The sequence below is a fragment of the Oreochromis niloticus genome, linkage group LG20 (assembly GCF_001858045.2).
Source record: "Oreochromis niloticus isolate F11D_XX linkage group LG20, O_niloticus_UMD_NMBU, whole genome shotgun sequence".
Classification (NCBI taxonomy): Eukaryota; Metazoa; Chordata; class Actinopteri; order Cichliformes; family Cichlidae; genus Oreochromis; species Oreochromis niloticus.
In genome coordinates, this window is record NC_031984.2 from 19,426,022 (window position 1) to 19,453,321 (window position 27,300).

Consider the following 27,300-nt stretch of genomic DNA (forward strand, 5'->3'; position numbering starts at 1 on the left):
ATTAAAAAAAAAAAAAATGGCAAGTTCAAAAATCAAACCAGGATGAAAGTTTAAAAACTGAAGAGATTTCTTTTCTATGAAGGAAAAAAACAAAAAACCCTGCATCATGGCACAAACACTTACCAAGGAGAGGTTGATGCACACAATAAACAGAAAACTTCATGGACACTGATGAACTGTTTACAAAACTGATCCCATTTTTGACTTGATATATTAAATGACCTTCAGATGACATAATTTCAAAATTAGGAGCAATAAGCCACAATTCATTTTTTTTTTTTTGTCTTCAATATATTTGGATTAAAATCATGGAATGGTAAACACACAATAGTGAATCAGCATTTAAACATTCCTTTGCTTCATAGATCTAGTATCTCAAGGAGTTTAAAAAAAGAAAAACTTCAACAGTTTGCAGTGCATGAAAACAATTCCAGTCAGAGATAAAGCCCAACACAGCTGAGTAGCACTTCACACTCCCTTCCAGTGAAATCTAAGGCATTTCTGTGAGGTTTATTTGTCACCTGGAAATAAAAGGTTTTGTGGTTAAAGAGGAGGAAAACAAGTAACAGCTAAGAAAGAACTAGATAGGACAATATTTATCCAAACCGTAAAAGTCGAAAATGAGTGGAATGATGAAAAACAATGCTATGGTGCCTGTGTTTAAACTAAACTAAACTAAACTAAACAAAAAGTGGCAACGTGCCTTCAAAACATATGGGGGGGAAAAAATAAAAATAAAAAAAAATCAGCCATATTTATTTATTTATTTTAGGAGTTCTTACTTTTCCTACAGTCATATTAAAACAACCGCATTTTGGTATGAAAAAGTTCCCTTTCGATGTTGCAATTCTGCTAACAATTAATGAACCATAGACAAATGTGTCACAAAAACCAAACAAATATTATTTAAAATGAAAAAAGAAAAGCCACGTCAGCCAGAATATAAAGTCACTGTGAGGTGATCCACTGTCGTAACACGAGGTGTCTCTTGGATATTTGTACTATTGCATTTGTAAGGACAATAAATTAATTGCATAGATCAACAGACCTTGGGGCATGTTTTCCAAACAGTGGACGGAAGAGTTAAAGGATGTGGACACAGTACCAGCTGTGATCAGCCATGAGACCTACTGTAGTTGGTTATTGCCTGTGAACATTGAACACAAACTGAATCTACATCGCTCTGGCAGGATGAGGTAAGTCAAGGTTTTCAACATAAATTGCTCTTACACCGATCCCAACTGCGTGCGGTGCAACTCTGTAACAATGCATCTGAACCTAGCATACATATTTCATCCATCATGAGAAGTTATGTCTAAAAGTGCCAACACTGGTGACACTGACAGAACTGAAATATTAAAGCCTCTTTGACATCAACACTGAAACCACAACAAAGCAAGTACGCAAACACAGAGAAAAAAAGTGAAAACATCTATTTCTCACTATGAAGCACACAACACACTATCAAAAATAAAAATCAAAGCTTCTTTGAAAAATAAGATCAATCTTAAAAGTTTTCAAACTGAATTTTTTTTTTTTAAAAAAAGAAACCTTTAAATAATGTTTAAGAACAAAAAACAAAACATGACGGTAAAAACCAGAAATGCAGAAGAAGATTGCAAACACACAGCAATGGCCAGTTTCAAAGCATCCATAGCCTGGCCGTTATGAATCACCTAAGTAGTGTTTTCTGCAGATATAACAGGACAGATTCATGCGTCACCAGTTAATCTCCATGTCTGTGTAATTACATCTTTATACTTTAATAACAACATTTCATTCCCGCTTCAGAAAATTAGATTTTTTGGGATTCAGGGAAAAATCTGCATCCTTGTTTACTTTAAAAAAAAAAAAAAAAAAAAAAAAAAAGGGGGGGGACGACAGCAACACATACATTGTTTTGTATGCCATGTTCTAATGTTGTTATTAAAATAACTGACGCATTACATCACATGTAAGAAGGAAGTCAAGAGAAAGTCTGAATACATTTAAATCTATTTACAGGCAGCTCTGGGTGAGACGGTATCCCTGTTAAACAAACTTTGGATTTCATTGCGTGAAGCAGCTCAAAGTGAATCGATATTTAAAACTCTCGGATAACAACAACTGGAATGCTTTAAATCTAGTCATCTCTTTTAAAGAAGTCCACTCTGTGAAATATGTCGGCAACGAACATCAGCTTAAAATGTTCTCTTCTGTGTAATTTTCTGATTGTCTGCAGCTTTGTTTAGACTGTTGGAACTAAACTTTTTTCTTTTTTTTTCTTTTTTTTAAATATATATATTTAAGTGCCAAAAAAATTAATTGAGACTGCTTCAGGTAAGGTTTCATACCTGACAAACTTGCTGCCTTTCTGAGAGAAAAAAGCTAATCGATGTCAGCACCGTATCCGTCTTACAATATCAGCTTTTTCTAAAGGACTTCAGTTTTTCTGCTTCCGAATATTTGCACCAATCAATCAATTGGACGAGGCTAGAAACACACAAAAAAATAACCAAAGAACTATTTACAAAAAGGCAGGTTCAAAGTCTGAAAGCATCAGTCAAAAAGGAGAACATTTTTTTTTTTAAAAAAACAAAAAACTGCATATCTTACAAAAACAGAACATGACCTAAAATATGGTGTTGAAATGTTCTTTTCCTGGTTTCATCCTTGCTCCCCGGAGTAGTGTTTTGAAGAGAGAGAGAAAAAAAAAAAAGAATATGATCAATGATCATACACTACACATTTAAAAGCTTTTTGAACTTTTCTTGACCATTATCAAAATAGATGCTCATTGTTCCATTCTTCCATTTCCCCGCTGTCTGCTGTCCTCCAGCTTTGCTTGTCTGAAGTAAAAGAGTTTGTTTTAAAATCTGAGTTCATAGAAAATATCTTTGTTTTTTGTCCTTTGTGTGGAACAGTTTGTGTTCCTGGAGTGTCTAGTTCTTCACACAGGGAATATCAGCTCTTGGGACCCCTCAAGAGTCAGTCGGGCCCCAGATGAAGATCTAACGCAGGGTGACAAGATCAACCAATTAGAAACAAGCGCTACAGCTGCGTGGACTCCTTCTGCAGTCACATCAATAAGCTGCAGCACTGACACACACACACACACACACACACACACACACACACACACACACAGTCACTTGGGGGAATCAGTCAAAACCCACCTCTTTACTTGTTATGCTGGTAAGAGTAGGTTGCATGTTCTGTTGGTGTCTCTATGGCAACAGGTTGTTGGACGGCACTTTCCTGAGAGAGAAGCACCAAATATTAAATTAATCTGCAGTTATGTAAAAGTTTATTTGAGTGGTAAATGTTTCCAAAGGGAGGGCAGAAGTGGAGGGCAGTACCTCAACTGAGATGCTGGTGGCAGGCACTTGGGTGTACTGGGGTATGTAGGTCCCCTGCATAGATGTGTTTGCAGGCATATACTGGAAGAGAATGGAAATAAGTTCATTAGTTGTGTGAATCTGCACCGGAGAAGAATTCAATTACAAAAAAGAAGCTGAAACTCAAAAGGCACAAACCACACAATTCTTACCCTGGCCTTTCTCATAGCTCAGAGCCAAATACTGTCACTGTACTTACTGTACCACTGCTGCCCATAGAGAGGTGACTGAGCTGCTGTGTTAGAGGCCCCATCATTGATGCTGGCTGGATGGACATGGCGTGGTCCATCCCAGGTGTCAGGACAGCTCCCTATGGGGGGGGGGGGGAAAAGCACTGTTTATACAAACATCAAGAATCAAAGCTAAATTAAAAGGGTCTTGGGAGAAACAAAAACAAGTAAACGGCCAAGATACTCACTGTGGGTGGCATTATGTATGACTGGTGATGTATCCAGGACGGGTTGTGTACCTGCAAGAATAAGAAAGATGTGTCAGTTAATATAAAAATACACATGCCAAAACATTACAAAATAGTTGCAGAAAATAAAGAAAAAATATGGTTGAAATATTAAAAACAAATTTTCAAACTAAAAGCTATAAAATTGAAAATCCACAGCAACCCCAGTACCTGATAGGTGGACACAGGTGGATGCATATATGGGGAAAGGGAGGTTGGTCCAATCATCCGATTGGGTGTAATGCTATAGGGAGAGGAGTAAAACCTGCAGAAAGAGGCACAGATTTCTTAGTGACCACAGCTTAGACCACCATTCCTTGGGGCTATACAAGAGATTGGCATGAGCTAGCATACTGACCCATTCTGTAAGGCTGTAGTTGGGTCATAGGTGAGGGTCATTCCTCCCTGGAGGAAGAAAACAAAAGAGCAATGTCATTATGAGGGAGAAACATGAGTTGTTTGGATTTTTCCCCCCTACAGGTGTAAAATAAAATAAAATAAAATAAAATAAAATAAAGCTCACAGTCTCTCCATCTCTTGTCCAGGGCCGACCATTCTGCAGATATTTCCCCTGGCTCTGGCGCTTCTTCTGGCCTCCATCAGCAAATTTACACAGCAAGGGTTCTGACGGTGCTGAACCAGAGGTTTTCCAAACAGAAGATAACACTCAGTTTTCAAAAATCCACTGTTTTAATAAGACTGTTGTCTTGATGCTGAAATGTGCTGAATAAATAAAGACAGTCAACTCAGACACAAATTAAAACACCCCCCCCCCCCCCCCCCCAAAAAAAACCCCAAACAAACAGAAAACTCACCTTGAACTCCAGGTGGAGTCTTGATATATTTCCCATTGAAATGCTGGATGATGGCCTCACATTTTTCTGTCGACTCCATCCTAAGGGACATATTTTGTGCTTAATAAGACTGGAGTAAATGCCAATCCATCACTTCTTTGAATGACAATTTCTGCTTGAAAAGTTTCTACCTATAATGACCACCAGAGGGCCCACTCACCCTACATTATACTAAAAAAGTTGCTTTGAACTTTAGTACTCCCATTTGACTTGAGATTTTCTTAAATACACACAAGGTTACACCACAACTAGTCAACTTCAGCCAGCTGTCCTAAAACATAGGATGAAATATTGAAAGCGTGTACCTGGCAAAGCCCACTCCTCGGCTGGTTCCATTGGCGTCACGGAGGATACGTGTGGAAATGGCCTGACTGAAGGGCTTCAGCATGTTCTCCAGCTCCTGCTCGTCCATTGACAGCGGCAAGTTGGAGATGTACAGGTTGGTGGGGTCTTGTTCCTGTTGCTAACCACAGAGAAGCCAGGGGGAGATGAATGAATTGGGGCTCTTTGTTTCCTTGTGACAGAACAACAGCTGAGGCATGACCATAGGAGCGTTCCAAGAAAATACAGCAGCCAGTAAAAATAAGCCAGCAAACATTTGGGAAATTTACATAACCTTTGAACAGGAAGTGTGTGAGATGTCTGATATTTGGAAGGATGTAAGGCAGAGGACATGAAATGATTAAAAAAGAAAAAAAAAAAGAAGCAAGAAAAGGTAGAAGGTCTGAAGCTGAAGTCAGATTTCATTTTGGACCCGTGAGACGCCTGGAATGAGGTCTGACGAGAAAAGAGACGGTGAAGAAAGCTCTGGCTGGATTTCAGCTGAACTCTCTCATTTTAAGTCAAGTGAAATTTTCAGTTCTATTTCTATAGCTCACTATTACAAATTTAATCTGCGCAGATCTTCATTACACTCTTCTCTTATTTTCCATCACTCATGTTTTATTTCCAAAGGGTTACAAAGGGGGTCACTGTTCAGAGCCAGGACCTTAAGAGGATGAAAGCAGGCGATTCAGCCACTGTGATATCAAAGCACAATTACATTTCATATGGCTTGCCATCCCTGGATGATCTAAAGCGATTATGTGCTCTCCCTTTCTCTCGCTTGGTGGAGAGAGAGAGAGAGAGCAGTGACATTTTGGACAAAGACCTTTGGGAACAATCTGGAGAACATCTCAAGCATTGTGCTACCAAAAACGTGGTCGTTCCGTTTCCTCGATCATGTTACTAATGCACTGCTTGCATTCAGGCAGCTATATTCATGTGGTAATCCTGACCTTGAATGCAGGCACAGATGCTGGCTCTGTCGGCTTTTATAAACCAGAGAAATTATGCAGCGCTTCCAAATCTGAATTTAAAATGATTAGAAAACATGCTGAAAGAAACTCAGAGTCCCACAGTTTCACTCTAAGCAACTTGAACTGTTTTGTAGGCTTTTCCCCCCTTCCAATTTCCTTTGTGCCCTGCTTAAAACAAATTTAATTTGACCGACGGTATCTTGTGAGATACTCAATCTGTATCGCCCTCTAACCATTATGCATATTCATTATCTCAGAGTGCAGATGTGATTAAAAACCTGTAAATGCAGCGCAAGTTAATTTCCATGCCATGAATAATGCATGTGTAATCGCTGTGACCTGCGATGAAGGTGATTTCTCCTTCACCTTCCTCCCTCGCCGCAGAGCACACTAGCAATGAGGCTTGAACCCATGTGAGCGAGCAGTAGAGAAGCCCCAGTTGTGGATTTCATCTGCGAATGAGTCAGAGTGAGTCAGAGAAAATTCTGACGCAAACACACAAGTCTTGTTGTAAACCCGGGCTGAAAGGGTGACTGAAATCAAGTTATTTTGCGAGCAAGAAGCCGTATGAATGTCAGTGATCCAGCTTAACGAGAGATCAGCTTTCCCAGGGCGCCGGTGGTGTGCGAGTCCGTGAGAGCGTGTCATAATCCGGTTGAGGCAAGGCTGCTGAAGTGCGTGTGCGATTGTCAAGTGGGCTCTGTGTGTCTGTGGGCGTGCGTGTGTTGACAGGGAGGGTGGCTGGGCACTGTGCCCTGCTGACTGGGGAACTGCTCAGACACTGAGTCAGATGCCACTAGGGAGAACAGACAGGTCCTTTGTACAGGGAGCTCAGAGAGCAGGCTCTGGGACGTGCTCCCCAAACACCATCACAACTATAAACACATACATACATGTAAGCATCCGTGGACTCTTTGTGCACAGAAATAGTCTTATAGTGCGTTATTATTGTGACAGCGCCGCAGTGTTCTGGCTTCACCTCCGAACAGCACCCTGGTTACTTTTCTGCAGAAGTTGTAACACTGCTGATGTTATGAAAGCATTTAGACATAACATGTTTAAGTTTCCAAACGCCTTCTTTTAATCAAATGAGCAATGTTGCATTGAAGCAGTGCAACATGTTTGTCGAACTCAAAAAGCCTGAGGTAAGAACATCCTTACTAAAAATGGGCAGATAATTTTTTTCTCTCCCTTTTTAGTAATTGGTGTTTGGATGATTCTCTGGTTTAAAAATCCCAGCATCCCTTTCATTCTCTCCGTTAGATAAACTACTAACAAAAATCTGACACTAAGTCACTTGATATACAGTCAAATATCGAGCATGTGACATGTGTTCCAGCATTGCCGTAGGGTATGTCTGAATGAAGCTGCAAGGGAAATTAACATGAAAATGACCCGTTTCTGAACAACATAATGCAGATTGATGAAGCCAGCAATTTTATGTATGAAAAAGCTGATTTAAGCATAAAGGAATATCTTGTGATAGATTTTTTTTTTTTTTAAAGAAGTGGGGGGGTGAGCGTGATCTGTTATTTTTTAAGAGGCAGAAAAATCCAAGGAGCAACCTTTTGCCTCTATGATTAATGACTCAACATTTAATGTGAAATTAATGAATCAAATCATTATTCAACATTTTTGCTGAGACACTGATAAAGTGCTCTTTCAGGCTAAATTAAACTTACACCAAGCCGTTATAAATTAACCCACCGAATTTTGATACCTCAAGCTGAGTTCTCACCTTGGCCATCTGAGCCTGCACTCCGCCAGCCTTCAGTGCCGTCACTGCCTTCTGAGCCGAGGCTGGGCTATCAAAGTCAACAAAGCCATAGCCTGCAGGGAACAAAATATATGACAGTGAAATGTGCATACTGCAGGAGAGGTGCACAGTTTAAACTCATGAGGCACTCACGGTAACAGTGTTTGAATCTGAAGAGACAGCTGGCTAGGATTGGACTGTGCGTCCCTCTGGAGGACAGATGGAGGACGCTGCCCATATTAAAAATCGCACAACACACACCTACTCAGTAGGTACAGTGTGAAGCGGACCGCTTCATGCACTTGTCAAACAGCTTTACTGACTTTATCAGCAGTATGCTGTAACCTTACACATTACCGATACCAGCCATAGATTCCACATCACACCAACATCTTATATATTTTTTTGGCTTCCCATGAAGTAAAGGAGTGATTTCTATAAACTATCAGACACCAGACCCTACATGATCTTGGTCTTTTATAGATTTCTGAACTTTGGCATCTCGGATCATCTGATCACGGTCTCTTATTTATACGCAAGCCCATTCGCCGAGTCCAAGGTTGACTGTGCTGTGGGCTCCGAGTAGTCCCCTTCTTCTCTGCTGGATCTGCTGACGTTACAAAAACTTCTCAAAAACAGTTTTTACAGAAACTCTATTCCCTCTAATATATTCATATTGGTTATTTTTTTATTCATTTTCTGTGCAGCGATGTGTAACTATGAGCATTTTCACACATGCAAGCAGGCCTGGACCGTGTTTTAAAAACAACAAAAGCAAAACTGTGATGCAAGGCAGGATGCAAATGTCTGATGCAGTCAGATCTGACAGTTGATTTTAATCTGTCAGCTCCCTCATACAAAGTCCTAGTGATCTCTGCATGTGTCTCATGAATCTACAGAGACCAAAGAGGCCTCCCCCACATTCTATCAAGAAAGTATCTCGCCTAAATAAAATGAGGTATTTCTTCTCCTCCCACACATTTCAGTAAAAACCATGATGAGAAACTAGTCTCATATTTGTGGTGTCATTTTACCACTTGATATGCTGCACAATTATCAGCTGACTAGAAGAAGCAAGGCCACATTTCAAAAAATATTATGGATGAGCATGGAACAGCTGCGTTTTTTCATTTAATTTAAAAAAAACAAAACCTCACCTTTGCATTTGTTTGTAGTCTTGTCCAAGATGGCCTTCGTGGACACAATTTTCCCATACCTGAAAAACAGTGAGGTTTGCACTCAGAGGTCGTCCTTCCACTGTGTGCAGATGTAATACTCTTAATAACTAAATTGTAAATCATCTAAAGATTTCAATGAAGTTACAGTCACCTCATCTGATAATAAATTCAAGGGAGGGCGAATTCAGTTAGAAAAAAATTATAGCGTCCCATGGGCTTCTGTATTCTAGAGAGGACTATAGATTTACCATATCTTATTCATTCTAGCTCACACACAAATGTCAGTTGGGATCTTATCTCCAGGGAAATCCAACATGCGGTGGCAAACTGGTAGATATGAATCCCCCTATCAACTTTTCAGAGATTGCTTCATAATTCACTATAAATATGAAAATTCTACATTAACTACCCACACCCCTAACCCCACCTAGCTGTAGATACTGCAAATACATAGGATAGTGTTCGACCCTGGGCGAATGGTTCTGTGCAGCAGGGTCTATCAATTCCCATCTCTCCAGGCATGTGCATGCAGTGTAATCTGATATGCCCCTCCTTGACTGTCCTGTCCAATATTGGCTGCCAGCCACACTCTCATTCTACTAACCAGCTTCTCTCTAGGCAGCCTTTAACCCTCCACTGGGTCTTAGTGCCCTCTGAAATGCAATTCAACTTTCATCTAGTGGCACAGGCACCACTGCCTCACTCTGAGATCGAGAAATCAATTTCATAAATAATTTCAGTTTTTAAATAAGGATTAGCTGATGACCTGTTAGGTAATCTGACAGTCTAATAGATTCTTTTTTTTAAGTTTTAAAAAAAGAAGAAGCCTGCAAGCCTTTCCCCCACTTTTTTAAATGTCTTAAGGTCATCTATGTAGACAGAAATGATGTCAATGGAATATCTGAGAATGATTAAGTTGGACATTACAGGGAATATGCATGTAAACACTGATGAACTGACATCACAGCGGGTCCAATTACAGCACAGAGTGACATGAGAACATCAAACAGTCATACAAGTTCACAATATAGAACACACTTCATCTGATTATGCTCTTTGATTGGCACAATCTCTTGAGAACTGTAAGGAAAAAAAACAAACAAACAAAAAAACCCACTTTTCTACCTTGCAAACAAGTCACACTCTGAATGCTCATGTGGCCTTGTTCTTTGGATTTTCCTTGTCCTTATGTGAGAGCATGTTGGCCTGTGTTAACAGTGACGCATTTTAGATATTTTATCTACTATAACAGAGATATTTCATGTTACAGTCATTAATTTGGTCTAAAGTTTCTGCAATCCCATCCAGTGTGTATAAGCGGGAGGGCTGTTGCATTATGCATTTGCCCTCATATGCAAAACTACAATTTCACAATGCATTTCTGACTCCAAGTGACAAAATGCCACTCACTATGCCAGCATTGCCTTCCTACATTTGCATATACACTATACTGCAGTGTCATCAGCCTGCTTATTCTCACAACAACTAGCATTTAAGTTATGAGCTCTTCATGCTGCACACTTGCTGCATGAGCAGTGGAGTTACTGAATTGTGTTTAGAGATCTCGTTCTTCATGCTCCAGAGGGAAAAGAGTGGCCAGTGACTCAGCCATGTGTGAGAAAGCACAGTATACATCACCCGGCTTAATGCCCATCCGTGGCCAACCACCAGAGGCGGACTGGGGAAAGAACCAGAGCGGCAGCAAGGCACCCGGAGACACGAATGCAGGGCCCGGTGGCCGATGGAGAACCAACCCCAATCCCATCCCCTTCTCTCATCCCTCACTCGGTACACAGTACATCACAGAGCTTGCATGCAACAACTCTCAGTGTGGGGGAGGGGAGCTTTGGAAGTGCTGTGTCCTCAAAGTATGCGCAGATTTACGGTTCCAACTAGAGCAAAGTAAGTCAGAGTCCCTACATGAGTAGTCTTCCTGCTGCTTTACATCCTCATCTACAAGCCATTACCCCTTTAACTATTATTGGACACAATATCCTCTTTCATTCTAGTTTAACTGAAAATTACATCAGCCTTAATGTGCTCTGCTAAAAGGCAAATTTCATGCAGTGATTTTTATCTGCTCCGTAAAAGCAGAAATATGAGAACTACCCCCACAGAACACCACCTGACACACAAACCCTGAACTCCACTCACTCCTCCCCTCTGATCCGCTCCATCCTCCCCCCACCCCGCCACTACCATTGCCCTTGTTTGTCTTTCCCTTTCCCCTGGGCTTGCCGTTTCCTGTAGGGTTGGGCTGCCTCATGTGAGCCATAGCTTCCAGACAGCTGTAAAATAGCAGGCCTCACCCTCCCTCATTCAATCTCTCTAGCCCTCTTTTCCCTCCTTTTCTCCCACTCCTCTCCTCTGCTCTTCTGGTTCTCATCACCAGGCTCCATAATTCAATTAACTAAGAGCAGATCATTCATCTCAGCCCTGCATGTTTTGATGTCTTCCACTGAAGGCCTAACAAACATATCAGATGGATTGGATGATGCTGCTGTTTGATGTCTGACTGCATGCTGTCCACAACAAAGTTCTCGAAGACTCACAGTCACACTGATGAGCAACATGGCGTGATATTTATAGTGCAGAAGTGACGCTGTATTTGGATGACAGGGTTCACTGTCATACTGTATCATGACTAAAACATAAGAGCGAAAAAAAAAATCATATAGATTAAAAGTGTATGAATGAGCACGAAGAGACAGAATGAATTAACATGACAGAGCGAGACTAAACATTCTGTACCTAGTTGTTGGAAAGTCTGTGCTCAGCTATGTCAGGCTGAAAGGTCTTAGTTTGCAGCCCCAGTGATTGTTAGTCTTTCCACAAAGCCACTACGTGATGCGTTTTTTTGTTTTTTAAATGCGTGGATGAAAATGTAGCCCTCTTGTACATTACATAAATATCAAATATGGTGTGGTTTAGTGTTCCTGTGCACTTAAGTTATAGGGAAACTATCCATCTACTTTATTTGCCAAAACTAGAGATGCAAGCCTTTCATCCTTGCAGTCGACCAGCCATCACCCATCATAATCTAGTCTGCTCTAGCCGGGTTCATGCTCCCTCAGACAGCCAGAGAAATTTATTGGGTGTAAGTGCATGTAAAGGCGTTTTAGGTGACTTACGGCTGACAAAGTTTGACCAGATCCTGGTCTGTGGTTCCTGGGTGGAGGCCACGGATATAAAGGTTGGTTTTGCTCAGCTGCTCTCCCCCGCTGCTGCTGTTACTGCTGCCATTGCTAATGGTGGTGGTGTTGCTGTTGTTGGTGTTGTTGGGGCTTGGAGGAGCCATCTGATGATTGGACGGGGACACATATGTCTGCTGTGGAGGAAACAGAGGGCGCTTTTTAGGTACATGACATTGGATGTACACATGGATGCAGTCACTAACTAGAAATACAAAACCAACCAGCTGAGGCTAGAGAGATACAGACAAGATATCAGCATCAATTTAATGCTTAATCCGACTTGACAGGTCAGGCCAGTCAGATAAATATTATAACAAGCAACAGTGAGTGAATAAAAGAATTATAAGTAAGATATAACAAGTATTACCATTACGCAATTTATACTATTTATATGAAGCAAAATATGAGAAGAAATAGTTTGTACCATTGTAGTATTTGCAGTAAACAGAAATACTAAATATTAAAAAGTCACAGATTGCATTCGTATACAAAGATTCATTCAATCAGCCATGTATTTTCCACATTTACTAGGGTATGCAAAATGAATATGGAGACATCATAAAATGCCTGTTTTTATTTGTACATTGCATATTTTCAGGTACATTTTGATAAACTGACTTTTTAACCTCCATCAAAACAACCATCTAAAGCTAGTTCACGAGTTCTAAAGCTAGCCAGTGCCTCCTCTGAGCACACTGTGCTGTGGCTGCCGTATAACAACAGAACGGACAGGCTGGCATGAGTATGTCATTGTGCAGATCCAACTCTACGGGCATCTCTACAAACCATCAATGCAAGAGCCCAGGATTCACAGATGGCACACAACTCGTGTTGGGAAGATTGCTAAAAACAGATGGAAAACATGACTTTCTCCAGCAAACAGTGGAAAAATCCACAGTTAGCCAATCAGACTGAATGGCTTAACTTTGAGTACATTAATTCTTTCATTGCTATTCCTGCATACATTTTACAGAAGCACCTTTCATTTAGCAGAAGACTGCTGTTAGACAGGTGCTTTGGAGAACAATGACGGCAAAAAAGTGAGTTTACATGCACAATATCCATTATCAAAATCCTTGAGGACCTACAGAGGCCTCTCCAAAACTACAGAACTTGGTTTAAAAATTAAACTGTATACAGAAGCAAAGCTGAAAAGCTTAAAAAGACACCCTAATTTTTTTGCTGTTCTGATGAAGCAAACTTTGTTCACTCAGAATGATACCATTACAGACTCTTTTAGGAAGTTTTACAAAGCATTCCTTTTAGGTGGATATTGACAAAAACCTGCTAAAACTAAAGCTTTCGATCAAGCAAAAATGGGTGATTGCATACATTTCTGAAAACATACTTAAGCTTCCCATCAGCAGCAAAGTGGTTTAAAAAAAAAAAAAAAACATTATACAAGCAACTTCTAAGACCACAACTGACTCATTTAACTGACACACAACTTTTTTTTGGAATGTCCAGAGTGTCGTCAGTGGCCAGACAGCAAACAAACAATGACAGCTGTATACAGCGCTCCTCCAGCTGATCCCATCTTGTGCCAACCAAATTAAATTAGTAGGGAAGTGAAGTAAAATGTATGCAAAATGCCAGCTACGCTTGGCCTTGGGGTTGCCTCCCCTCTTACCGCTGGAGGAGGAGGAACAGTTTGATTAACTGAGGTCAGAAGGTCAAACCACAGAGAACAATGGGGTGGCTTGTAGCGGTGGGTGATTCACAAAATATGGTTTTAATCCATTACCAAGCAACAACACACAAGCCATGCGTTTTAACCCTTTCCTAACAGCAGGCATGTTTAAATATCAGAAAGTTCTCTCATCCAACAGCAGCAGAGATCCCAATCCTGCAATAAGAAGGAATGTGATGGATGTATTGGATCGATTAACCCTTGTATCAAACTCAAAGTAAGACTTGAGCAATATGCGGCATCTTTACTATAAAGGGATTGATCTTCCTGCGCCAATGGCTTGTTGGACCTCACAAGGTCACCCTCAGGCCATCGGCTTATTAACAGAAAGGAAGAAAGACAGCTGGAATCAGCCTAATTATGACCCATGTCTTTTTCCCTGAGGATGTGCTCTTAAATACCACGGGTAACGTTCAACAACCAACTAATATCTCTCCAAAGCTTTTAACAGTGGTTTAAAAAAAATGAACGAATGCATATCTATTGAAGATGTAAGTGAAAAATATTTTTAATGCACACCCATGATGACAAACATAAACTCGGTTATTCTGACGCACTTCGAATTTAGTCATTACCTGAACGATCTTGAAGCCGTACAGCTTTCACCAGACAAACATGCTTAGCTAACCACCAGGCTCAACATTACCATACAGGAAGACAACACTGCGGTATGCAGATCTCAGTTTCATAACTGTTAGATCCCTACATTTGTAGGAGTTCAAAATTCACCTTTGAGTAAATTGTACAAGCCCAGAAATACTGAAACAGTCTTACACACATGGGCAAGAATAGCAGAAAACCAGACAATTAATGGCTGCTTCAACAAACCACAGTGACAGGACTAATAGGGGTACACTACATTTAGGACTGGTCACATGCCACCCAACACAGAAATATTGCTGTTTAAAGCAGGAAACAAGGAACAGGAAGCAGCATAGCTATATCAAAATTTAGTTTGGTGCCATTTCTGTATTTTAGCCATTAACATGAATTCAAACCAAGGGGTTTCCAAGCTGTGAAAGAATTTATATCAACCTCTGAACAAACTAGATGAATATCAAAACCAAATCTTTAGTCAAGCTAACAACAGGCTACAGGCATATAAAATAAATGAAAGGATAGTACAAACCTTGCCTTATATAGTGATTTATGTGCAAACTTTTATGCATCCTCGCTACCTTATGATTTCCAAACTGATATGGAGTCATCCTTCTGAACTTGAAAGCTATCTTTTTATTCCAGCTGAGAAAACCACAGACCCCATTCATCTTATCCTGCTCCTCTAATCTCCCTCTCTTCTTTAGCATCAGTACACTGTTTGTTTTTCCACAATCACAGTCTTTTCTGGTGCTTTCCCTCGCCTTCATGATAAGCGGCCTGCACAGGTTGTCAGGAGGGATGCACCTGCAAAGGCTTGGGGAGATAGGATCCGACGGGAGACCAAGTCCGGGCCCAATTCTGGCAAGCGAAGCCTGACTAATTGGGATCTGAGCTTGTTAGCAGAAAGTGCTAATCCCTCTCATGTGCTCTCCAGTCAGAAGGTAGTCTCTCATTAAGAGCGCTCTGCTAGGCTCCATCTGAAAAGAGGATGGCAGTGAGTCAGCTCCACACCTACTCCCCATCTGCCCCAGTCCCGCTCCAGGTGTTTTGCCACCCATGTAAGGTAATTTCCAATGTAATGGTGCAAACACATGAAAATATGCATGCAAAGGGTAGCCTGTGACAAATACCTTTAATTCAAATGATTAGGAATTAAAAATCTCATTTTACAGGCTACATTTCTTCTCAGTTAATCATTGCACAAAACCTGACTTCCTTGCATACCGCTGATTTCCCAGCTGCATGCATGTTATTTGTCAATCCACAACCGCTGACATACAGTATCTGTTTACACTGCTCCTTGCATCCATAACAGTGTCAGCATTCTTTACATTCCTCTGCAGCACATCAATGAGGACCATGGGTTCAAGATTAAAGTTCATTAAACTGAACTACATTCCCAGAGATGCCACAGTTCGGTGGAATTCACGTCTTTGAAATGTTGATCATGAGGTAATATATAACTGATTCATGCACACACACAATGAATGAAAAATACATGAGGACGTTATGTACTTTTATTTTTTTTCACTATATATTAACTAATTAATGCCATCTGCCAATGAACAACTGATGCTCCGTTGCTTCCCTATGCAGTCCCCACTTCCCAGTTACTATACGATTATCTCTTTACAGCCTCAGAAAGATAAATCAGCTCTGTGTGTTGTCACCACAGCTGTGCAAGCAGCATAACTACAAAAAAGGGGTGGGTGGGGGGGCCGCAGAAAGCAGCTAAAGACCGATGAAGTGATTACAGTTGGAGGGAGCACAGGTGATTCCTGTAGGGAGAGCAGGTGACTCAAGGACTTTTTCACCCAGGCAAGAACAATGAGTGCTAAATGAGGCCGAATGCATGCCTTTAACTGTATGAGTCTCTGTATGACACTTTAATGCTAAATCTGTTGATACCGAGTATGTTAAAACAAAACGCAACATCGGTCAGACACCACATTTACTTCTTTTGTTTAAGTTCATATTAATCACAAGATAAGCACACAGTGGCCTATAAAATCCTAGATGAATTAAATTGTACAAGCAAAAATTCATTTTGCTTATCATTAAAAGCATATTTGCTGATTTCTATTACCGTACAGTAGCTTTTGATCTATGCACAAACAAACTACCAGCATCACAAAGTAGATCATGTTTGCACTACACAACAACAGCATCTTTTATAAATTTATGATATATTGTATCACAGAGAGATAGATCCATCCTACCTCCTAGGTTAAAGAAACCTTAGGTGCAGCAGAAACGACCGTAGTATTACAGATGCAATCACTTTATATTAAATTTCTGTTGCTGCAAGCGAAAAAAAAAAAGAAGGTGAGAAAAACAGCAAGGTGGAAAGAACCACATAAGAAAAGTGAAAACCCTTGGTGTCCTGCGGCTTGAAAGTGAGACCTATTTGCTCTTCTCTTCCTGACTAAAACCCGGTTTCATCTTAACACTTAAGACAACCTGTAAGGCTAAAAGAAAGAAAGTAAAAAAAAAAAAAAAAAGATCAGGGAGTTAATCAAAAGCAGAGGAAGAGGGGGGTGGGGTGTCTCTTAATCCCTCTCTTTTCTCCGCCCTGTTTCTTGTAGTAAATGACACAGACCAGGGGCTGCCACTTGACACTGGATTTACAAGTACCTTTCTTTGTGAAGGTGTGTGTATAGGGGTGAAAAAAAAACTGTGTGTGCATGTCTTCTATCAGCAAAAAAAGGGTTTCAGTTTGCAAAGCACCTCTAGAAGTGAGCACAATGTCTGAATCCAGGATTCCAGGAATTCCTGATCATTAATCTGAGCAATCTGAATTCTTTCCAGTCTTCTTGAGGCAGGAGAGAGAATGACGAGGAGGGGAAAAAAAGGAATACGGGAAGCGTTTGACTTCAGCTGTTTCACACGTTATTCTGAAAAAATGCCGTTTTATAGCGTGCGGGTATATTTTTTTTTATATATACCCATGTAGAAATATACATAAAGTGATGAACAATACCTATAATACCAACATTATAAATCCAAAAATTGGGGTTAAATATTATTAGCTTAAACAAATTCTGCCACTATCACGAGCAAAAACAAACTACTAAAGCTTCAAATCCTTGACTTAAGTAACACATTTCCCCGTGAAAATAAAAATTTATATATAATCTTTATACAACTGCGCGTTCCAGAATTTCAATTAAGAAAAATCCATATAGCCTGCGCAGAAAAGTGGTTGGACGTCACCTCATCAATTACTTATCTCAGTATGCCAAACAATCAAAATTTATCTTAAAAACTTTTTGTCATTTTACGAAAATAAAAAAAAATTATTCCACTAGACTTCTTTCGTGGGCTCAGTAACTTTCCTTTTCCCTATAGTGCCATCAGTAATCATTTGTAAGACAGAAGGGGTGGGGCATGCTGGTGCGCGTGAAAGAGGAAAAAAAAACTTTGCTAACTTGTGGTTAATTCAATGAGAAAAGAACTTAGCCGAATATACATTTAGTTAAAACCCGGCGAATCCATATTAAAGTCAAATATGCTTAGTCTTTATTAGCTTATCCTGAGCCTAGCGTGCCTCCACAACACATTTATAAGCTGTACTCTGTGCAGGCTCGGTATAGGAAGCGAGCAGACGCCGTATCGGAACAAACGAAAGCAAACTGTAGCCTGCTACTATTTCACGAGCAACAACGTAACGGGCCCCGTTTTACTGTGTAACAGTTTAAATAAGAACAAGCAAAAAAGCAGGAAACGAACACCGCAATGGCAAGTATGCGAGTTTAAACGTCGCCTGTGATCCACTTTCAAGGACACTGCAGCTTAAACAGCCGAGCAGCTTTTAACTGGAGAGCCAGAGCTCGAACAACACCGCATCGAGAGAGAGAGAGAGGGGAAAAATGACTTACTTTGAGAAAGACGCGATAGAAGTGGCCGGTGGTGTCGTTATTTACCTTCTTGGTGTTTTTGCCGTTGTAGCTGTTGTAAGGGTTGATTCCTGTCCTTGTCGTCATAGAGAGCAGCATTTTTACGCGGCGCTGTGTCCGGAGGAGCGGAGAGTGGAGAGAGCCAAGGCAGTCAGCTGACGTCAGCCAGGGAAATTGAGCCAGGAACAGCGGTAGTGATTGGAGCCGCGTTTCCCAGCGCTCTCATGTACTCCACTCAAAGCACTGGGCTATATGCTTATATATAACTGACTTCATCTTCCAGTTGTGCCTTCTTGCCAAAGTAATAACACCTTTTACGCAAGGAGATAAATAACCTACCTGGCAGACTTTTTTTTTCTTGCTTTAACTTCCAGCGTTGTGCTCATTTAAGTCATCCCTCTAACCCAGTATGATTAGGAAGAAGAAATGCAGAGCTGCCTGTGCTTAAAGTGTACTTTGAAAAATGGGAATGGTGGTTTAGATAAGGTGATCTCCCTAACAGTAGTCTTTTTTATTGGCTTTTTTTCTTTGCTCAAGCAACACACAAGCCCTGGGTCAAGTACCTCTAGTGCACATGAAATGAGGAGGAACAGATCACTGCTACTATTTCCTGAGTTGGAAGTAGACATTGAAATACAGCGGCTTACTGAGATTAAAAAAAGAAAAAGGAAAAAAAACTGGAACGTGTTGAGATAATGTTTTTGCCTTAAGGCCAATGTACATGGAAAGAGAAGCATTAATTAGTATTCTCCTTAATTATATCATTAAAGTTAGATTAACTCTCTAATAACATTTTCATCCATTCCTTCTTTTCTCTATACTTTTGCCAAGTGCATTTCCAAACCTTTCAGAGCACCAGGCCACATTCACTCACAGAAGTTGGCCCTTGTCATCTGAGGAAAATGAAGCCCACACATCAAATATGTTGTGTTATACAATCACTTGTCCCATCCTTGCCTTATTATCTGGCCCTTTTCCTATTAAATTTTAACTTCAACACCACACCAAGATGTACAGGTGCAGTAAACCAACACAGCCAGCAGCTCTTTAAGGCTAACTATTACCTACCAGCTCTATGAGCCACTGCTCCATATCCAAGAAAATTGGGATCCTGTGTAAAATGTAAATCCGAACAGAATGCAGGAATTTGCAAAACCTTTAAACCCTTTGTTTAACTGACAATAGTACAAAAACAAGATGGTGCAACTGATGATGTTTACTTCTGTGTAATCTTTTTCCTTTTCTGCTTGATGTAAATTGCTAAACAGTTCAGGGGAGTCCATCAGAAATTTCACTTCTTACTGTGTCAGATCTTTTCAGTGGGTGACAGGTCTGAACTGTAAGCAGGTCACTATAAAACACCCAGGTTATTGCACAGTGGAGACATACTATTGGAACAGAAGCACGGTTAAGCATTGTCTTGCTGAAATAAGCAAGCCTTTCCCTGAAAACACAACCTGCTCCCAAACCTCAGTTTAATGTTTGGTATTCATAGTACCTTCACAGATGTGTAAGATACTCATACTATGTACATTATAATCCATACTCACTATTATATACCAGTATAGGATCCTGGCTTTTGAACTGTGACTGATAAAATGTGGGATTGGATTGGACTCTTTTTTTTCTTTTCTTTTTTTTTGCCAATCTTAATTTTTTTTTTAAACATGAGGCTGAGATCTAAAGTGTTGATGTTATTCTTGAAATAATAAATATCAGCGGTATTGTAATATCTCGTCTTAATACTTTTTTGGGTTAAATATAGTGGTTAAATGATTTTCACATCATTGCATCATTCTGTCTTTATGTAGATTTTTACAGTCTTTCAACCATGTTCAAACTGGTTACTATTGGTTGGAATGGGTTAGCATTCTTAAATCATTTTTACATTAAATCAAATCTTATTTAAAATGTTTTAAAAAAAAAGGTAAAATAGGCAAGAAAATGTCTAAATTATCTGCACAATTTATATGTAACTGTAGTCACAGAGGGATCCCTCAACAGAGGAGAGGAGGGCTACTGTTGATTATTGAGATTAGAAAATGTTGCTATGCCAACTTTTGTGTCAACAGGGGAAATTTAGTCATTAAATAGTGTGTGTGTGTATATCAGGAATGATCTGATGATAGGTTATTTTTATTAAATACTTGTTGGAGAACTGGAACTAATTGTTTCCATACTTCTGTATTAAAAATAAATAAATAAGTACAAAAACTTGACATAATTTTCTAAGTAAAATGAAAATGAGCTCCCACCCTTCTATTCATCCATCTTCACAATGCACGATAAGTGATTTTATTAATACGAGCTGCTTGCCATATAAATCTTTTTACCCTCGAGCCTTTTCTTGTGTACTCTGATTAATCCTCATGTTTGCAGAAAACATATGCAACATCAGCTATATAGTTTCTTACCTAACCCTCACATGTGACTATTGCATCTCTGACTGTAAAATTCAGACCGAGCCCATAAACTTAGGTTGATCTACATGCACAAGGGATTTCATCCAGATTTCATCATGATGGTCTAGTCAGACAGACGGGAGAGGCTCAGCTGAATTCATAATCTCTCCACCGTCTATCGCTGTCTCCCAAGTACGTGCATGCGTGCAATGTCAAAACTTGATGCACTGGTTGACAAAATAACATTATTCTATGTATGGCATCATGCTCTCCAGCCAGATATTGACTCTTTTTCGACTGGACCAGTTTCAGACCACAACTGGGTCACCCATAGTCATTTACTTCCCCTGCTTAAATCTATGCAATGTTTTGATGTGTGTGTGTGTATCTGTGCAAGTATTCAGCCAGATGGGCTGTGAGTTCCACAGAGCTCAAGGACAGTTTGGGGAGTGACTCAGTCAGCAGTGTGCCCGAGCCAGCCAACACACACTGCAAATTCACCAGTAACGGGAATAAAAGGGCCTGTTGGGCCTGTTTGATAGGATTTTCCTCCACACTAAGAGAAAAAAATTATAGTTTCATTGATTTTATTTAAATGAAGAAGTTTAATCTGCAGTAACCTAGTGTTGATTCATATTTCCTGATAGAATCACGTGTGCACAGTGCTGCGTATAACATCTGCATCTACAATCCCTGCGAAAGTAGTTGCTAGTTGGCTGCAATGGGGGAGGGTTACAGATGGGGGAGAAGCGAGGTGTGGTGAGTGGGGAGAGGTTGGTGGGTGGTTAGAAGAACATAGCCCAGTGCTGCATGCTTTGCATTCCTCAGGTGTTGTCAGCATTGCTTGCTCAGTAATTACCTTTTAGCAAAAGAAAAAAAAAGCACACAATCTACCAGCAAACCAAAGGGCAGCAAACAAGAAAAACCTTGAGGGGAGCTTAATAGGAAGTGGGATGCATGTGTGCTTGAAAGAATGTATACATCAGGGTAAAAATGTGTGGAAAATCACATGCATCTGCAGCCATAAAGGCACAAGGCATGCATACATTAAAAAAACGTAGACTGTAGCTACGCGAGAGTCAGCAGCTTTGTCTATGCAGCAATCCATCTTCTCTCAAGGATACAAGTAATGACTGCAGCCAAGCAGACCTTGGCATGTGAACTAACAGTGTTATACAGATGCACAGAGTTGCAATGATGGTGGTGAGTCCTCAGCCACAAATTTTTACTTCTTTTTCAAACAGGGAGTAAATTTTTGTCTGTCTGTATTTTAAATTTCATCATTTCTCTCTCGCTCTCTCTGTATTTTTTGTTTTGTTTGTTTCTTTAAGTCAGATGTCATCACTTTCATCACTGACACCACGGTACTTTTCACATAACAGACAGGTTCTCCCTGTCTGGGAACGCTTTTCTCTCTCCCTTCTCCTTTCCCTCCTTTGCCCCGCTCTGTCTCCTTGGCTCACTCGCTGAGAGCTGAGGGATTGTGTGCAGATGTGCCTGGAGAGAAGCCAGCCCTTCTGCCCTGGGAGAACATGTGGTCTGGGAGTGTTTACGCTGGCACTCTTTCAACCTGTCTCCCACACAGCATGCTGGCGTCTGTCTCTTTTAAATGACAATGCACAAACCTCCTTTCACAAAAGGTGGAGGTGACACAAGGGGTTGTGGTAATTGAGTGCATTGACAGACAGGACGTACAGCAAGTTTAAAAAAAAAAAAAACGCCGAAAAATTTGCTGGCAGTAAATATGTTTTCCAGAAAAGCTTCAAGGGAGCATTACTGAAATGCATGCAATGCATGGCTGCAAAACAGTTAAGTTACCACTACAGCATTTCTTTGCAAACTTTCTTTGTGTTTATATTAAAGTTTCAAGCTTAGACTGAAATTAAATATGCTTGCTTTAAACAGAGCAAGCATGTTTTTCACAGATTCTCCGCATACTTGACATTCTCTCCTGTGATTCAGTCTTCGGGTAAACATCTGTAAGCTGAAGACCCCTGAAAAGAAATCCCTATTCTTAACACTGGTGGCAGCAAAATGACCGTCAGTATGGGCAGTGTGAAATGCACAGCTGTTGTTTTTAGTACCCACAACTGAATGCCAGTAGGAGACATCCACCGCATTACGCACCATACACTTAGAAAGAGTCATTTATGAGTATTTCAGCTTTAGAGACATTTTATTCTCTTTTTAAACGAGCAGTCCTTTGATCAGACATTTCTCAGATGTTCTATCGTGTAAAATTTACCAACCATTGCATCAAACTGCTGGATTCTATTTTGTTTTGTTTGTGAATTGAGTTAGTCTGCATGCCTCTCTCGAAATCTAAGTTTCCAGTGCCCCCTGTAGGTTTGGATGGTTAATGAACCTATCCAGTCTTTTTTACAAATTTAAAGAATTCCAAAGAAGAGTTCACACAAGGTCTGTTTAAAAACAAACAAACAAACAAAGAACAAAAGCAACAACAAAAAAACAGTCTGTATGTTTTCGGAAATGCGTTTAGTCTGATTGCTCATTGAGTAAAATGGTGATTTTTTGTTACATTAATGGAAATTTGTAGTGTGGATTTATTTATTTGTTTTATACAAGTTTTTAAATGTATTTTTTTTTTATTAACTTTGGTAAAACATATCACATACACACATAAATACTGATAGTACTTAAAATACCCCCACGCATTTCATAACAATCGCATCAAGTTGTCATTCTTCATGCCACCAGGGGGCATGATTTAGTAACGAAACCAGAGGTTGACGTCTCCCCCACCCCCTCAGGCTACATAAACTACATGGTTTAGTGCACTGAGACTTCACGCATTTGACGTGTAACCTAAATAAAAATGTGATACTGGGATTATGACGAGAAAACGGGAATTATATTTAGAGGCGAGATTTTATTTCACTCTTAATTATTTCTTCTTCCTGTATAAAGTTAATTACCTTTAAATTATTTGGGGAGGGGGGTATACTTTAATCCAGACGTTGCGTTCAGCAAGTTTTAAAACAGCTTGCTGTTTTTCTAAAAAAAAAAACAGAACTTACTGCGTTACTCTGAGCTTTTTGGAGAAAGAGAACTGAGCCAACATGGCTTTATCAGGGGGACAGTTGCAGCTCCACCTCTCGATCCCACCTCCACGCTTGATGAAAAAGCCCATGAAACAGGAGGAAAAAAAGAGGTGTGTTGGGGCATGCGCAGATGGGTCGTTTCCCCTCTTAGTTAGTTAGTATCCCTTTTTCCTTTTTTTTTTTAGAGGAGTCGGTCGTTACGTCACGGACTCGTCCACAGTGCTGGGGCTTGAGAGGTTGACCATCCACTCATGCTGCCACAAGCACAGGGAGACGTTGGCGCTCAGTCGGGAAAAAATATTTTTACCGTTTCATTTTTCTTTTTTTTTTTTTTCTTTTTTTTTAAGTTTAGCACGGAATGAGCTGAACGGAGTCGGCGGCTGCAGAGCTTATTCTATACAAGCGGACGAGTCTGGTGGCATGGTGTGGTGAAACAGAGACCCCAGCAAGCACAGAGAGACAGAGGGTACACTGTGCATCATGTTTGAATGCCGATAATCAATTAGAAATATACATGACTGTGCTGCTGCATTGCCTATAGCCTCATCGGGCTGTAGCAAGTCTCCTTTTATTGCAGAAGCCCGTCTTGAAGCGGCTAGCGTGCCGGACTCGAGGGTGCAAGTGAACGGACAATCTCACCCGGACCACTGAGAGGGTTCGGATGAGGTGGCTGCTTGGTTTTAGAAATCCGGCCAACTTTTTCATCTATTCCTTTCTAACCAGCAGTGCCATCGGGCAGGTGCTCTGGAGATGGCGATGAGGTTGCTTTACTTGGGATTTATACTCTGCTTGGAGATCGCATCTCCTAACGGTGCAACCGTAGGTAAGAAAGCCTGTTGTGTTAATCTTGCATTGTGATACTCGAGAAAAGCATGAGCACTTTTTTTCCTCCCCTCTGCAAAGCATCTGCGCACAGGCCTGCGTTCATCAGAGTTGGAGCCAACACCATGAATAGGTTGCCGTGATAATAACACAGTGTGGCTCCTCGGAGGAGGAGATCGATCGTTTTTTGGGAAGCCTTTAAATGAGAGAAAGTAGCGCACGGATAAAGCGGTGCTGTGGTTGTTTTTGGCCTAAAATCTGTCTGCGTTTTTTTAAAGCAGAGCCCCTGTCTGAGCAGACAGAATGGGCCTCCCTGTAAGGATAGGAGACAGTCAGGTTAGTCACTGCTAGAATATGAAGCAGGTAAAAGGCTATCACAACACTGGCACGAGCGACCTATTTTCTCACTGAAGACGGGATTTCTCACTGGCTGTGTCAGAATACCTAAATCCACCTTCCATTTAATAAAAAAAGAGAAATAAAAGATATATATTACATCTTACGGTTTTCCATTCAAACCAAATCTGCTGGGGGGGGTTTCTATTCACGAAATCGGTACAGCACGACTTTAATATCAAACCTGTGGGGAGACATCGTTTGGATCAGTTTACATGTTTGTTTTCAGGTACTTGCCGCAAATGCAAACAACAGTTGTGTCTGCTTGCTTAATGGCGCGGCTTGCCCCGACGTGTAGCGTTTGGAGATGCCTGGAAATCACAGTATTTGTGACAGCCAGGTCCTGAGTGATAGTGAAACGAACAAAACGTGCATTTATCCTGTTAAGTCTCAGCTCCCCTACTACTCCCCACATTTTTCCCTGATGGCAGTAATGAGCTATCAAATGCGCCAATGCTCTTGTAAGAATGCATTGGAGACCTGTTGAGCTGACAGCTTTCCCTTTTTTTCTTAAGTATTTTCAGTTTTTTTCTTTCTTTTCATATTATATTTTGAAACTACACTCATATAATATAAAAGTCATTCACAGGTGGTGCCATCATCCGCCTCTGGCCTGTTTATTTCTCTAGCGTAAGCTTACTTGAGTGCCCGAGAGTGAAGTAAGGCATTAACATCTGTTAATGCTACAGGGGTCAGCTCATTGTTTGGAATTCTTATATAAGTTTATAAGAACCTGTGAAGGTTCTTATATAAGAACCTTCACAGATACAAGTTTCATCAGATTTTTTGATGGAGGCCGTCCAGAGGGAAAGACATAGCTGAGGTTACAGGAGGGGGCAAGCTCCTCTTCCCCCTCCTCCATCACTATGTAACATCTGGACACAGGGAGGAGACCATTAATCCAACTTAAATGTGACTAAAAAGGAGGGGAGGAGGAGGGGTGTTGTTGCTGAAGAGCTGGGAGGGTGGGAGGGTGTAGCAAAAGAAAAAAAAAAGAAAAAGAAAAAACTTCACCAAGAGTCACATAACAATGAAAAATGTGATAGTCTGAAGTTGGCACACAAGTTACATCACAGGGAATCAGGGATGGAAGCCATGGAGCTATATGTGTCTTATGTCATTATTAGCATTTGATTTAGCTGAGGAACTGTGGGGTGGTGGGGGGGGGGGGGGCGAGCCCTAAGGCAAACTTTTCAATCCTTTTTCTTATAGTGAGTGGGGAAAAATGAACAATTAATCAGCTGGACAGATCCCTTTGTTACTGATCTTCTAATGAATCCATGATTTTGTTGGAGAATATGAGGAGATACAGGCTGAATTTGAATTGATGCTTGCTCCAACTGTGTGATCGCTATGGCTGTTACAAACGGATATTTTCATTAGTGATCTGGCATTTAAAAAAAAAAAAAGAAAAGAAAAAGAAAAAGAAGAAGTCTCTTACACATTTTATAGAGCCCAAACTGACACATTCAAATGGCTTGTTTAGTCCATGTCTCAGGCCTAAACCCCGTTGCTGTGTCAGTTTGCTGTGTCAGCCAGAGCAAACACACAAAAAAAGCAGCAAATTCTAACATTTGAGAAGATGGAACGTCGTACGCTTTGTGTTTTGTGTAAAGAAAGTAATCAGCTGAGATGTGAGAAGAAGAAGAAGAAAATTGAAGCTCCAGGTTTTTAATTGATGGTTTTCTTGGACTGTTTATCAGTGTGGTTTTTAAAAAATCTGAAATAAGCCAGCTAAAGTTGCCAAATCGTGTTAAGAATTTTTAACACTCTTCTGACCTTTTAATAGTCTAAGTGATGAATCAGGAATATATGTGGCAAACCTAACTGATTAATTGGTAGAGAATTGGCTAATCATGTCAGCTGTAATTGACATTACAGTAAATGTAGTTTGGAATTAAACAGGTTATTACTTCAGTATCTGATTCCTTTTTTTTTTTTTTTTTTTTGAGGGTTTTTATGTTTCAAAATAACAGATTTCATCATGCTAAATGATACAATGTTAAATAAAACCTTAGATATTTTGAAGCAATTATAGAGTATCCTTTCCAGCAACACTCCCGTGAGGCCAAAGATATTGAGAAATGTTTAAATGTGGGTCAGAGGCGGAAGGGGTTGAATTCCTGAGGAGTCTACAGTGAGTTTGCCTGACCCTCATAACGAGACCTTTTCCCCTGAGCTGTCACTGGAAAACATCTGCTGGAAAAATTTGGCGTCCTTCGTACAAATTCAACAGATAATAGAACTCGGATTGCTCTCTTCAGCTCCTTCAAGTGGAGGTCACTGGGGAGTGGGTTTTGTAACTTTGTACACCTGAG

General features: G+C 40.4%; 2 protein-coding genes across 6 annotated transcripts in view; one reads left to right on the top strand and one right to left on the bottom strand.

The window, feature by feature from the left end:
- Window positions 1-213: 213 nt before the first annotated feature.
- Window positions 214-23,843, bottom strand: rbms2b (RNA binding motif, single stranded interacting protein 2b). Of its 5 annotated transcripts, none has more exons than XM_005478048.4 (14): window positions 23,741-23,843; window positions 12,052-12,248; window positions 8,900-8,958; window positions 7,725-7,816; window positions 4,994-5,151; window positions 4,650-4,729; window positions 4,358-4,467; window positions 4,193-4,239; window positions 4,006-4,099; window positions 3,796-3,846; window positions 3,577-3,687; window positions 3,339-3,419; window positions 3,156-3,237; window positions 214-2,990 (listed from the first exon to the last, which is right to left on the bottom strand). In XM_005478048.4, exons 2-13 carry the CDS (start codon window positions 12,216-12,218, stop codon window positions 3,160-3,162), a joined length of 1,128 nt encoding a protein of 375 aa, XP_005478105.1. In that variant the 5' UTR covers window positions 12,219-12,248; window positions 23,741-23,843; the 3' UTR covers window positions 214-2,990; window positions 3,156-3,159. The 5 variants fall into 5 exon arrangements, with proteins under 5 accessions (XP_005478105.1, XP_005478106.2, XP_013128635.1 ...); XM_005478049.4 differs by lacking the exon at window positions 23,741-23,843 and adding an exon at window positions 18,283-19,038 and having other exon boundaries at window positions 12,052-12,245; XM_013273181.3 differs by lacking the exon at window positions 23,741-23,843 and adding an exon at window positions 18,328-19,035 and having other exon boundaries at window positions 12,052-12,245.
- A 136-nt stretch (window positions 23,844-23,979) lies between these two features.
- Window positions 23,980-27,300, top strand: part of lrp1ab (low density lipoprotein receptor-related protein 1Ab) — a 79,730-nt gene continuing 76,409 nt past the window's right edge. The window contains exon 1 of the mRNA XM_005478051.4: window positions 23,980-24,587. Within this exon, the coding sequence (XP_005478108.1) occupies window positions 24,515-24,587 (73 nt within the window). The 5' untranslated portion in view covers window positions 23,980-24,514. The remainder of the gene's footprint in view (window positions 24,588-27,300) is intronic.

Coding starts and splice junctions, on each gene's coding strand:
- rbms2b (XM_005478047.4), bottom strand. CDS start 18,399: ATGCTGCTCTCTATGACGACAAGGACAGGAATCAACCCTTACAACAGC. Junction 5,152..7,724: donor TGCAGGCTCAGATGGCCAAG/GTGAGAACTCAG, acceptor CTCTGTGGTTAG/CAACAGGAACAAGACCCCAC. Junction 3,688..3,795: donor CATACATAATGCCACCCACA/GTGAGTATCTTG, acceptor CCCCCCCCATAG/GGAGCTGTCCTGACACCTGG.